The sequence below is a fragment of the Chroicocephalus ridibundus genome, chromosome Z (assembly GCF_963924245.1).
Source record: "Chroicocephalus ridibundus chromosome Z, bChrRid1.1, whole genome shotgun sequence".
Taxonomy (NCBI): Eukaryota; Metazoa; Chordata; class Aves; order Charadriiformes; family Laridae; genus Chroicocephalus; species Chroicocephalus ridibundus.
In genome coordinates, this window is record NC_086316.1 from 27048504 (window position 1) to 27062236 (window position 13733).

Genomic DNA, 13733 nt, shown 5'->3' on the forward strand with positions numbered 1-13733 from the left:
TTGCTTGATTTAATTCATCATTTCCTAGCCTGCTTTTCTTCTTGCAACTTCTAGAAGCTACATTGGGAGGAGAAGGGCATGGGATAGAATACTGCCTTCCTGCTCCGTACCCCATAGGGGTATTCAAAAATACCCCTGGTATACAGGCTGGATTATAGTTTTGACCTATGTTTTCACATTCTTCATGTAATATTTTAGGTCCTGATATCCTGACTATGGTGGTGGGATCAGATATCAGCCGTTACCCTAACACCCCCAGACCTACCTGCCGAGGATATCTGCATAAACGAACACAGTCAGCGATATTGAAGGGCTGGAGAAAGAGGTGGTTTGTGCTGAAACATAACGGCTACCTACACTATTACAAACACAAGAAGGTAAGGAGAGAGCCTGGTGAGGAGGCAAGCTGTGTCCTGAACTACGAAGTACAGCCCTATTGTACTCAAATTTACAGATCATTATCTTGACTTGTATTATTTGCAGAATAACATCAGCACTAAAGATGTTTTTGTATGTGGTTGAGTAGTTCTGTCTTCCGGTATCCCAGTCACAGACATAGACACTGTCAGGCTTTTATGGATTCATATATAATCTCTTACTTCTGATCATCAAGAAGTCTATGAATTGGGTAGGCTCTAGGAGGCTTTGAATGAGATTAAGTAGTTTCAGATCTGTAGTAGCTCTATATTCCATCTATCTTTATATGTATTTTCTTAAACAGGCATGACCACGAGATTTCTTTGTGTGTGTGAATGAACTATAGACCTGCAGAGAGATGTATTGGGAAGGCTCAGTTTCTTCAGAGTAGTATTGCTCAGCACTTCATCCCCTGTCATGTGGGTAGGGAGCTGTACAGTACTTAGTACTTCTAATTAGTATATAAGACTTTAACTTCATCTAACAGTAGACATTCAAAACAGGAGTAAAATATGTTCTTCATAAAGAGAAATAAAATACTTGGCTTTATTCTGAGGTTCCATTTCAATACAGTATAATTTACAACCCTCTAGTTATATGGTGAGTCTTAATGTCCCCAAATCAGTGACTTTACAGTTATCTCAGCTACAATCATTTGTATATATACAATGCTACAGTTATTTTCCACTAAATAAATGAATAAATAAAGACATTGCATTTAAAAAGAGGAGGGGGAAAAAGGGAGTTTTCCTTTCAAGTGGCTAGCTCTGCAGGTGGGGGACAACTGGCATGGGCACAGCTCATGGCCCTGGGCCACAGCAGTGCCAATGAACTCACCTGCCCTTAAGTAGCATTTTAGTGTAGCCTGTGAGGTGGTTCAGCAGGTACTGCATGTACCTGTTTTTTTTTTTATTTTAAAATTACAAGTTACTAATCCCTTTCCCTGTGTAGCTTCACGATGAAGTTATTCATTGAGAAACTTACATCTTTAAAATCAAACAAACAGATTGATTTCAAAGCCTGTTGTCTGTTCAGGGCTTTTTGTGGTAAAACATTTACAGCTTGTAAAAAAGATTCAAGGTCATCCACTTAGCAATTGTTTTAACCTGACTTCAAGAAAACTTAGAGAAGCTGATAAAATTTGCTTTGATGAGATATTTATCAGCAGATGAATGCCAAGTAGCTTCCAGGGAATCTCCTAGCTAACCCAGGAAGAACATCAGCAGAAATATCAATTCAGCATATGAAAGGTGTGTACGTATATGTACACACATACATGTGTAGATATAGCAGCACGCTTTTGTAATAAACATGAATATAATCTAGGCAACAAGGTGGCGTTAAGGAAGTTCAACCAACAGAAGAGTTCAGTCATGATCATGAATCTACCTTTATGTTGTTTTTTCAACTGTGTCATCTCTCTAAATTTCATACATCATACACTATATATTTAACTTTTTGCTTATATGTATTAGCCTGTTGGGTTATTTTTACTTGAATAGTAGAGCCACTCCAGTAAAACCCTCACTTGAAACTTTTTCCTTTTTAATAAAAGCTAGAAACCAAATTATTTTTCCTGAAAGAAGCTGATATAATGCTTCACAAGGACTGTACTTTGAGGACAGGCATGGATTAGTCTTTCTCAATAGTTCAAGATCTCTTATACCCCTCACAATACATTCTGGTTCCTCCTCCTGGTGACCCTAAGCATAGTTTTTCATGGACAATACTGTTAAGATGAAGAAAAGAATTCACATGAGGCATTGCCATTTCATATCCAAACTGAAATTAATCAAGCTTTCAACGTTTAAGCTTCTTGATCATAACCGAACACTTCTGTGGGAAAAAGGCATTTTGTGAAAAGTAATTAAAATTTGTAGAAAGAGCTTGCTCTTCTACAATTCTCTATCCATCTGACATTTCCAGCAGAAAATCTGGTAGGCTTATTTCTCTGCATATGGCATGATATAGCCATCTAATCAGGGTTATGAGGCAGAACCACTGGTTATACAACAAAGCAGTCTGGCTTTCCATCCTCATTATTACGACAATATCTACTCTGGTCTCAAAGCAAAAATAAATAAACAAATAAATCACACACTAAAAAGAATACAAACAGATAGAAGCATTTGATTGGAGAGAATTTTTTATTTTGTCTTAGTCAGGTTTGTCATTAAACTCCTGAAATGTGAAAAAAAAATAATCTAGCTATGCCATTTAAATACTCCCCACTTTCCAGTCAACTAAGTACCTCTGAAGACAAAAAGTGCTAGATAAATTGTATTGAGGATTAGAAGATGCCTCATAATCTTGCATTCATTAATATTTAATTAAATTCACTTTTATTTCTTTCAAATAGCAGGTTTCTTTTTAAGCTTATCTTTTCTTCCCCAGCTAGCTTTGTCTTATTTACTGCACTGAAAAAAATAACTATTTCAATGATACTAACCTTATGTTTTGATAGTAGGCTCTTTACCCTGAAAGCATGCATTTGCCTTTGCATAAAAAGACTAAATAAATGTAAAACACTGCATAAATATTTTATAGTAATAACTACTGCTTGGGGTTTTTTTGCATTATCCAAGACTAGTGCCATTCAACCACTTTGTAATTATTTCATACCATTTTATTGCCAGCTGCTCTCCCTCTGTCTCTGGACTCCAAAGCATACATTGAAATATTGCAGTACTATTTTAGAAACTGAAAGCACAAGGACCATCTTCACTGCCTCGTGTGCTTACAGAGTACTCTGAAGAGTCGTTTAGTAAGACAGAAAGAAAGATACTTAAATACAAATACGCTTCTTCACTACTGAGAAATCCAATGCCCAAATGAAGTAACAGGGAGCTCAGCTAGACTCATTCTCACCTCTTCTTTCTTTTGGTATGATTTCTGTCAGGGCATAAGAGGAACAACGCATACAGATGCAGCTCATCCCACTTTCTTTTCTAAGGGAATTACAAATAACGTTCTCAGTTTAACACAGCATTTATATAACATGTCAGCAGCGTGATTAAGTTGGAAACATTATGTTCCAGGCCTTGCGTCACTCAGGAAGAAAATATTTTCCACTTACAGAATCACAGAATATAGGGTTGGAAGGGACTTCTGGAGATCATCTAGCCCAACCCCCCTGCCAGAGCAGGGTCACCCAGAGCAGGTTGCACAGGAACGCGTCCAGGCAGGTTTTGAATGTCTCCAGACTTGGAGACTCCACCACCTCTCTGGGCAGCCTCTTCCAGTGCTCTGCCACCTTCAAAGTAAAGAAGTTCCTTCTCACGTTTAGGTGGAACTTCCTATGCTCAAGTTTGTGCGCATTACCTCTTCTCCTGTCCCCGGGCACCACTGAAAAGAGCCTGGCCCCATCCTCCTGACACCTACCCTTAAAGTATTTAAGTGTTGATGAGATCCCCCCGAGTTGTCTTTTTTCCAGACTGAAGAGACCCAAATCCCTCAGCCTTTCTTCATAAGAGAGGTGTTCCAGTCCCCTAATCATTTTTGTAGCAGTTCCCTGTCCGTCTTGAACCAGGGAGCCCGGAACTGGACACATTATTCCAGGTGTGGCCTCAGCAAGGCAGAGTAAAGGCGGAGGATGACCTCCCTCGACCTGCTGGCCACACTCTTCTTGATGCACCCCAGGATGCCATTGGCCTTCTTGGCCACAAGGGCACATTGCTGGCTCATGGTCATCCTGTTGTCCACCAGGACTCCCAGGTCTCTTTCAGCTGAGCTGCTCTCCAGCAGGTCAGCCCCCAACCTCTACTGGTGCATGGGGTTATTCCTCCCCAGGTGCAGCACCCTACACTTGCCCTTATTGAATTCCATAAGGTTCCTCCCTGCCCAACTCTCCGGCCTGTCCAGGTCTCTCTGTATGGCGGCACAGACACCTGGTGTGTCAGCCACCCCTCCCAGCTTTGTGTCATCGGCAAACTTGCTGAGGGTGCACTCTATGCCCTCATCCAGGTCATTGATGAACATATTGAAGAGGACTGGACCCAGTACTGACCCCTGGGGAACACCACTCGTCACTGACCTCCAGCTAGACTCTATGCCCCTAATCACGACCCTCTGAGCTGTGTCTTTCAACCAGTTATCTATCCACCTTGCTGTCCTTTCATCCTAAGCTTCCCTATGAGGATGCTGTGGGAGACCGTCGAATGCCTTGCTGAAGTCAAGGTAGACCACATCTACCACCCTCCCCTCATCTATCCATCCAGTCATGCCATCATAGAAGGCTATCAGATTAGTCAGATATGATTTCCCCTTGGTGAATCCATGTTGAGTACTTCTGATAAGCTTTCTTTTCCTCCACATGCCTTGAGATGATGCCCAGAATGAGCTGTTCCATCATCTTTCCAGGGATGGAGGTGAGGCTGACCGGCCTGTAGTTCCCCGGATCCTCCTTCTTGCCCTTTTTGAAGACTGGAGTGACATTGGCTTTCCTCCAGTCCTCAGGCACCTCACCTGTTCTCCAGGATTATTGAAAGATTATGGAAAGTGACCTGGCAATGACTTCCCCCAGCTCCCTCAGCACTCTCAGGTGCATCCCATCGGGGCCCATGGACTTGTGGATGTCTAATTGACCTAACTGATGCCTCACTTTATCCTCCTTAACCAAGGGGAAGTCTTCCTCTTTCCCTGTTTTTTTCTCCAAGGCCTGGGACTCCTGAGGGCTGGGCCGAGCAGTAAAGACCGAAGCAAAGAAGGCATTGAGTAACTCTGCCTTCTCCGCATCCTCCGTCGCCGTGTCTCCTGTCTCATTCAACAGTGGGCCCACTTAGTGGATATGAATTGTTCTTTGAAACTGTTCATTGAAGGCAAGAATAATTCAGGGAGACAAAAATAGTTCAGGATAATCTGCATGTCAGTATCCAACAAATGAGTAATCAATATTCAAGTCTTGATTCTGATGTTATGAACAACAACTTACATTGGTGTAATTCCAGTGACTCCAGCAAGGTCATGCCTGATTTCCACCTATGTAACAAGACAATCAAGCCTTTTATTTATGTCTGAAGGGGTGCGTGTAATGTTTTGTCGTGGAGAAAGGAAAGGGTGTTTCATCTTCTCCTTTAGTCCATATCAACAGAGAGAGCTACATTTCCTCATCATTCCTATTTACAGGCAGAAATTATCCATCCCGAGCTTTCCTTTTCCCACCTACATTAAAAAAGAGATTGATGTTTCTAGAGCTTTTTACATACTGACTCACCCATGTAATTGCTGCTGTTTCAGACTCATCTCTATCCAATCACATATTGATGAATTGATAGCTGCTGCAACAGATTCAGTCACTTTGCATACAAGGTCATTTTATTTTTCCCTCAAACAATTGCTGCCACTGACCTTGACTCTACAATCCATATGAGTAACTAAAATACATTTTTCACCTCATTGGACATAGCTGTGTTTGCCACCTCATAGCAGAAATATTGCGCACATTGTGTTAGAACCTTATTTTGTGTAAATTACCGAGATCAGTGGAGATACAATAATTTATAATATCTTTGCCTACACTTAACAACAGCGGAGTTCCACGAGACACTCTACAGTTCTGATCCCCCGTTGTCCATGAGACACTCTACAGTTCTGATCCCCCGTTGTCCAGATCACTGGATCTTCTCAAACATGCTGTCTCCTTCTTTGCCAATGTGCCCAGTTTTCATCCTAAAGGAAAGACATCTGGACATTATGAGGAGATAGACAATGACGTACACTTAAGTCCTACCCTGAGGCAAGTACAAGCAATCAAGTTTCTTGTGCTTGAACTTACACATTTTTTCAGGGAAAGCTGAAAGCACATCAGCATAGTCAAACATTGCTCCTTTCTTTACAGATAGTAGTGTCCGCTCCTCTAAAACTAGTATTTGTTGCTCGGCACAGTAAAGCAACTACAAAATCACCACAAAATGTCTATGGTGAAGGTTTCAGTGTAGGACTGAGAAACTTTGACCAGCTTTACATGAGACCAGTAAGATAACAAAAGCAATCTAGCCACAGCAGTAGAGCATCACCTCAACAGGTTGTATAAAGTTCACACAAATCTCTAACCTGCCATCACCAAGTCACTTTTAGAACCTGGCAGCTAACTTGGGAACTTTAAAATATGCTGCAGCCTTCAGGATAAAAAAAATACCGGTCTTGCAATACTATTAAAAAGGAGGAATATAGTTCCTGGGACCAGGAACAAATGGGCCAATAAGGGGCTTAAAGGCTGTGGAGCATGCATTCCTCTATCAGGAGGGTATACCTGCTAGAGAGCTAACAGTGTTCTAGGCTCAGTAGGAAATCACAATAATAAAGCATTACAGCCAAAAGCTTGTTTCCCAAAATTCCTCATAACAAATATCCCTCATGTAAGGAGCTCAGCAAATTAAATGCAAGGACTTATAAATCCACTAAAAATGCCAGCCAAAGAGAATTTCCCAGTTTCAATTCATTGTTGCCTTCTTACTATGTAAGACTGGTTAAAAAAATATGTATAACAAGTGACTTTTGTGGGTCAAAGGAGAAAAAAAAAGGTGGAGTTGAGGGATCCTTAATAAAGGATCATGTTTGTAACAATGCCCTAATGCCTCTCTGGTTTGTGTCTTGCTGTCTTCCTAGGAATTATTCCCTGTCACTTTGCCATAAATAGACCCGGGGAAAGAGGATAGTGAGATACATAACCAATCTAGTACCTGAAAAGGGAAATATGAAATAAATGTCAATGAGTTTATGGTACAGGAGAAACTACAAAGATGACTGTCTCCAAACAGGAAAGCGTTATCAATGTATCTTCCCTGCAGATTTCCTTTCCAGATGTGACAGACTGATGTATTCCAGTCAAATCAGCTCTGTCTGTCAGGTCCTTATATTACATTTGTCATTTATTCCATTTGTCTTTCCAGTTCCCTCAGCTAAGAATGATGTGGAACAACAGTAGTTAGGAATAAATGTCTAAAGAGTATGAGTTTGCTGCCAGCGTTTTGTATGGACTGAAAGTAGGAAAGTCAAAAGAAGAAACTGTAATAGGAAGGAAGTAGAAGCAGTTAAGTTGGAAATCACTGCCCTGACAGAAAAGAGCATGCTTTACAGATTCAGAGCAGCAACAGATTGAACTGTGAATAAAGAGCAAATTCACCTTCACATGTAGCCCAAGCCTCAGAGAAATGGCCTTCCTGATAGTTCATGGTTGTAATTCTCTGACACACGCTGTAAGAAAACTGCAACACATACTCTTGAGAAGCTGTCTCGCTGAACACGGTGGCAGCAGTGAAGGGGAAGGATGTGTCAGTCTCTATTGTGATTATATATGATAATGTCAGTTTGAAAAAGAATTATGATTTGCATTTCTTAGTCTGACAAGTTTAACGCCTGTAGGAAGCCCTCAGGCACAGTGTGACTGACTAAGAAAGTTTCTCAAAGCTGAGGCAAAGGCAGTGGGAACAAAGATGTGCATTTCTTAACATCCAAAAGGAGTTAGACGCTAGCTATTACATCACCTAAGTGATCAGATGTTAGGTCGTTTTCCCGTTTCCATTATAAAGCCAGTCCATTTCAATAGCTCAAGAGAATCTTGTCTTCTCTGTTTATTGCACTTTAAGGCAGCCAGCATATTGGTAGTTAAGTATTGCTCAGATAATTATACAGTGCTATTTACATTTAAAAGGGTCCATAACCTTCGCTTTTTCTCAACAGCAGAATGCTTTCCTCATTGAATATTCTTTAATTAGTGGTGTCTCGGTGAGGGAAATTGCTGTGCCTTAGTTGTGTCTATTAGGGTATGTTTATGTTTGTAAATCATCCCACTCTCACCCTCTGCCTTATTCAGAACACCTGGAAACTGTATTAAAATTCGCATTTTCTGTTCATTTCAAATAAGATTCAACAGCAACATTTACACACCTCCTGTAACAACCTGGATACCAGTCTTCTATTTACCCTTTATTTCACGTTACTTTGTACCGAGGCCTCACAGAACAAGTGAAAGCCCTCCCTAAACACAGAGAGGAAATTTAAATATAGACTTAAATGTTCCCTTTTCTACAGTTGTCTTCTCTGTACCTGGGAACAGAGCATTTTACAGAAAGTGTATTTACAAAAATTTTGTAACTCAGACACTACAGTACACACTTCTGGTTGCTTGTATGCATCCTATTCTGTTCCCAGTAGAACAGAACAGAGAGAAAAAAAATGCTTTTAAATGAGTTTAATTTCTGTGATATATACAGAGTCCAATTATTATACCAAGAGAGAAGTCCTCTGTCTGCCATGTGTGGACCCTTCACGTCATTTCAATCTATGACAAACATTCGGTCTTTTGTTCTCTTGAGCAAGTCTGTGCGTTCATCGCTAAGCCTAAGCACTTTATATAAAAGGCTTAGCTATAAATAGATTTAGGTCTGAGCCATCGCTCTTAAAGATACCGCTCTATTTGTTCTTCTTTCTTGCTTGGAGCTTTATCGTCATAGTCTGGGAGCTGCCACGTTATTTAGATCTGGTACAGAATCTGATTTCTTCTCTACTAATTTCCATTACTCCCATGGCTCCAGGATATTTTTTTCAATTTGCATTTAAGAGGCTGCTGAATCCAAGGTTTTGAATACTTCCACTGTATTATTTATATTAATAAATGAGAAATAACACTGGCTGATATGATACACAAGTTAATTTTGGCCTACTAACAGATTGCACACCCTGGCCCAGAGAAGGAGTCATAATTGGATACATTATTTGAGCAGATTTAAGTTGTTCAAAATTTTAACCCCCACAATAGTTCTTCTTGTGAGGCTTGGTCCTGCAAACTGAGGTACAGTTTGAACTGTACAAATGAACAAAGGTTCATTACCTTTTGTGCAATTAATTGCAGTGAATTAATTAACCTCAAAAAAAGAACCAACTGGAATGTGAAGAGTAATCATATCACAACACTACCTGATCGTACTTCATCTGACAGTCAATATAGTTAGGTGTAGGATAATTAGGTTCTTCGAATCAGAGGAGTTTTTCCATCTTTTTCCCCTGTTGTCTTGCTCTTCAGTATGTTTCTACTCTCTCTAGTTTAGATGTAAATTGTTTAAAGAAAAACGAAATATGAAATAAATTCAGCTCTACTGCTGAAAAATGCCACACAAACAGTTGTGGAGTCTAGTGCTCTTCTTCAATGACATATGCAACTCCTTTCCTCAAGGGGAAAGGAAAAAGATGCAGGGGAAAGAGATGTAAAAGCGTTAGTCTCTCCTCTGCACCAATGTGCCCAGCTTGAAGAAGAAATGCAAACAGGCTCTAGCTATAATTTCCTCAATATCCGAAAAATGAGCCTGGAGCAAAGCACAGTGATTTAAAAAAAGAGATAGGGAGGGGAAGATTTTAGAGATACTACTAAGCAAGCAGCACCAGGCCTCAGGGAGAAGGCGGTCAGGTGAAAATACTGCAAGCCTGAGATCAGCTGTGTTGAAGAAAGTTAGGCAAATGAGAAATAAAAAGCAAGAAGAGAAAAGAGTTCATTTCCCTGTCCTATTTAAGAGGTGTCTAGTTTAAGAACACAGGGGCACATCCAGGAAGACATTTTTGAAAGACAGTAAAAAATTCAGTCATGCCACTACTGACCTGAAACCATCTGAACCAGTGACCTAGGGGCGACTGCCTTACGCTTTCCACTGCCAGGCTCTGGAGCTAGCCAGGCTTTTGTTTCTGATTTCCAGTGCTACTCAGTTTTCACATTGTGTTTTAGATTTTTTCTGTTTTTTCTTCTAGAATTTCATCTTTCTGTAAAGTTACTTTTATTCCATTTTCCCAGTTTTGTGTATCTTAATTTTAATCTCTTTTCATAGTTATCCCTGTTGTTGATTTTTACTTCTTTCACTGCAAACAGCTTGAAAGGTTCATATATCTTTTCAGCTGCTCCTTTCTAATAGACAAAGAAGCTTAACTAGAATAGCAAATATAACTCTGCTCAAACAAAATTCTTTGAACACAGTGAATCATTCAGGAAATGCTATGAATGTCATTTATTTTCCAGAATTATTTACATCAAATCAAATAGGGCTGATTTGTGGACCCCCCGGGCTACATACACTACCTTAATGACCATTTCGTACAACAAAGAAAGGAAACATCTACTTTTCTAATCTTATTTCTCCGTTATTTCAGTCTCTCATAGTTATACATAGTTTAATATTTTCATTTTTTTGCAGAAACATTTCCCCTAAAACTCAGGCCATCTTAAGAAAACTAGCAGCAAGGGAAGGATTACTTCAGAAGTTTCTATTATTCTTAGAATAGCATTTACCAAAGCAGCATATGCTTTCTGCCTTCTACCCAGGGGACTCCATCCATGTTAAATACTGCAGACTACCAAGAATCCATGAAATAGCTGATAGCAACCTTGAAGGAACCAAAAATCTTTTTTACGTAGGAACAGAATGGAACAGGAGTAGCTAAAATCTGAGTTAGTGCATTTGAAATCTGTACGATATATACCATCAACTCCAGCAGCATCACATAGTTATATTAGGTTCCATAGTGTCTGTATCATCAATGGGTTATTCTGTAGTAACAAGCATAAGAAATTACTTTTATAATTATTTTTTCAGCAGCAAATCTTTGGTACTTTTTGTAATAAAGGGATATTTGCAAAAGGAATGCTTTCAAGATATTATTCATGAAAGCCACAGGAGTGAACAGAAATGCCCCTTACATCTAGCTTATCAGAATTAGGGGAGCTTGGCTGCCTATTAGTCAATGAAGGACATTTGGTGTCGCTTTGAATGCCTCAAATCCACCTTATTCTTTTCCTAGATGTATTCATTTGAAATGGAGTGGACATAAATCATTCTTGATGACACAGAGCTCTATCTGCATGCATTCTAGACAGCACAGAAAGTGTTTATAAAAGGAGTTTATGGGGACATGCAATAATAGTGGTCACACAGGCATTTCAGTATCTGTAGTGACTGCTGCCTTCAGGCCAGGGCAGTCAGTAGAACACAGACCCTGGACCGGATCCTGCTGAATAACACTTCATCAACCTTGCACTTATTATTCTTTAGACTAGGAATGAGATTTGGAGGCTGAATATGTGTGTTGGTTATGATGTCTTTGCAATGTAGTTTTCTGTCTGAAGGCATTATGAGTAAAATAGGTCACACAGCACTGACGACTTTCAGGATTGCCTTCATCTTCTGCACTGACTTTAGTTCTGCATATAAAAAAAAAAAGAAAAGGAAAAAGAAGAACGCAGAAGAATCTAGGAAATGCATTCATGAATGTTTGTTTACACTGTTTTTCAGTATTGGGGGTTATTTTGTCCTACAGAAAATTAATGTATAACAAAGGAATAATTACACGTGCCAATGAGCATACAAGTAAGTATTTAACTATATAATACCCACAGGTGCGTATATTGTTCATGGAAGGATAGGTGTGTTTATTTTTAGCCTAATAAAACAATTACATGGGGCATTTACAATTAAGCTTTTACTGGCAACATTTAATTAACTCCCAATAATCAACTGATTTTATTCTATGAGACTCTACCATCTGTGTATTTTGCAAATGGCGCTAACGCTCTTCATATGTCCCAGCATTAACTCACGTTTTCCATTTTATTGCTGCCAAATTTGATGCAATTTTTAGAACTCCAGTCATAGCTCTTCAAAGCAAGGGGGCTAAGAATATTGTTTAAAACACAGCTAGAGTTGTCACATCATCACACTGCCCTGATGTGTGCACCTTTGTTTTGAGTTAAGACACATACCTGAGGGGAGCTGGGCTGGGAAAGTGAGGGAAGGAACTGCTTCACCTACCTACTTACATTAAGGAGCTTAATGGCTTTTTACAACTAACCACAGAGAAAGACATTGACAATGCCCTTCAGTCTCAAAGAGCTTTAACTCAATCAGGAACAACACAGCACAGAAGAGTTTGAAATGCTTTCTGTCGAAAGTTGTCTGAAATGAATGGGAAGGGTTATGAACTTAATGATATTTAGGGCAACTTTGCAGAGGAAATAAAACCCAGCCTTTTAAATTATGCTCACTGTTTTCTGAATGTAAGCCTTTGTTCCCTATATCTGCACCTATAAGGTGAGGTTTTCAGACTGCAAGCAGCATTGATTAGTGTAAAGACTCATACTCCTAAATTCTTTGGTGCACTTTGAAAATTTTACTTTCACTCAGCTGCACCCTCAAAAGCTGGAATATTTACAACTAGTTAGTGAGGTTTCCGCATGCAGATATGGCTTCTGATGAACCAAAAACAACTAAGAGAGCAAAAATAGAGATGCAAATTTAGAGGGTGTTTGACTAGTTTACCTTTTGCGACTGCACTGTATATTCTGAGGCTGCTGGTCATTAAACCATATGATGGTTCAAAGGCATCAGAGCTTATCACCAACTTTTACAACTTTGAATATTCCCTGAGTTTATCCCCATCTCACAGGGGTTGGTTTTATATTAGTTCTGAATTTGGCACTCTTTCTCTCTAATTGCAGGATGAAGGGAAGTGCAGACCCCTGGAAGTAACTAAGCTGGAAGGAGCGGAAATTGGTGTTGACACCAGTCTGGGTAAACCATTTGTTTTTAAATGCATACCTCAAAGTGGACACAGGATTTTCTACTTCTGTGCAACTTCCAACCAAGAAATGAAGAGGTAAGTGATCTTTCATTTTACAGGGTCAGTTTTGTTATTGCGGTTTGGGGAGAGGGAGTCTGAATTTTGGGGGGATGTTCACAATACCTGGCTCGATCAGTACAAACAAAAAATCTCTCTCAGCTACTCATGAGAAAATGGTGTTTCTAATTTTCATTTGCAGAAGTTTCAAAAATTATTTTTCAGCTTCATCGTTTTTCTGATGAGAAATTTTTTTCATAAAGTCTTTAATATTCATCCCACTGAATTATTCTTGATTTATCTCCAGAAAAATATCTTCACTCATATTCTTATGCCTTCTCCCCCACTGTTATATCAAGTGGAAGTGTAAATCTTCCTGTGGATGTTAACTTGCTTATTGGTCATTTCACATGAATGATCTCCCTTCTGCCCAGCAAGATCAATCCCATCTTCCATTTCCTTTTTTGTCATTCTGGTGTATTATCATTTTAGTATTTTAAAGTGCAAGTATGCCTCAAAAGCATATTGGTCCTGATAGGAGGCAACGAGTTTGGGTTTGACTCAGAGTTAGACTTAAAAAATATTCTTTTTGCATTTTCCAAAGACTATAACTGACAAAATAAAGACAATAAAATCATCCAAAACAGAAGTAAGAACTCTTTAGGCTTTAATTTCAAAATGCACTAAAATCTAATTATATTTTCTTCTTTGTTTTATTGTGA

General features: G+C 39.4%; 1 protein-coding gene across 4 annotated transcripts in view; it reads left to right on the forward strand.

Moving 5' to 3' along the window:
• LOC134508239 (uncharacterized) overlaps positions 1 to 13733 on the forward strand; it is a 47795-nt gene that overhangs the window by 26431 nt on the left and 7631 nt on the right. For all 4 annotated transcript variants that reach the window (XM_063319531.1, XM_063319533.1, XM_063319530.1 and 1 more), the window contains 2 exons: positions 199 to 377; positions 12893 to 13050. In XM_063319531.1, coding sequence (XP_063175601.1) covers positions 199 to 377; positions 12893 to 13050 — 337 coding nt within the window. The remainder of the gene's footprint in view (positions 1 to 198; positions 378 to 12892; positions 13051 to 13733) is intronic.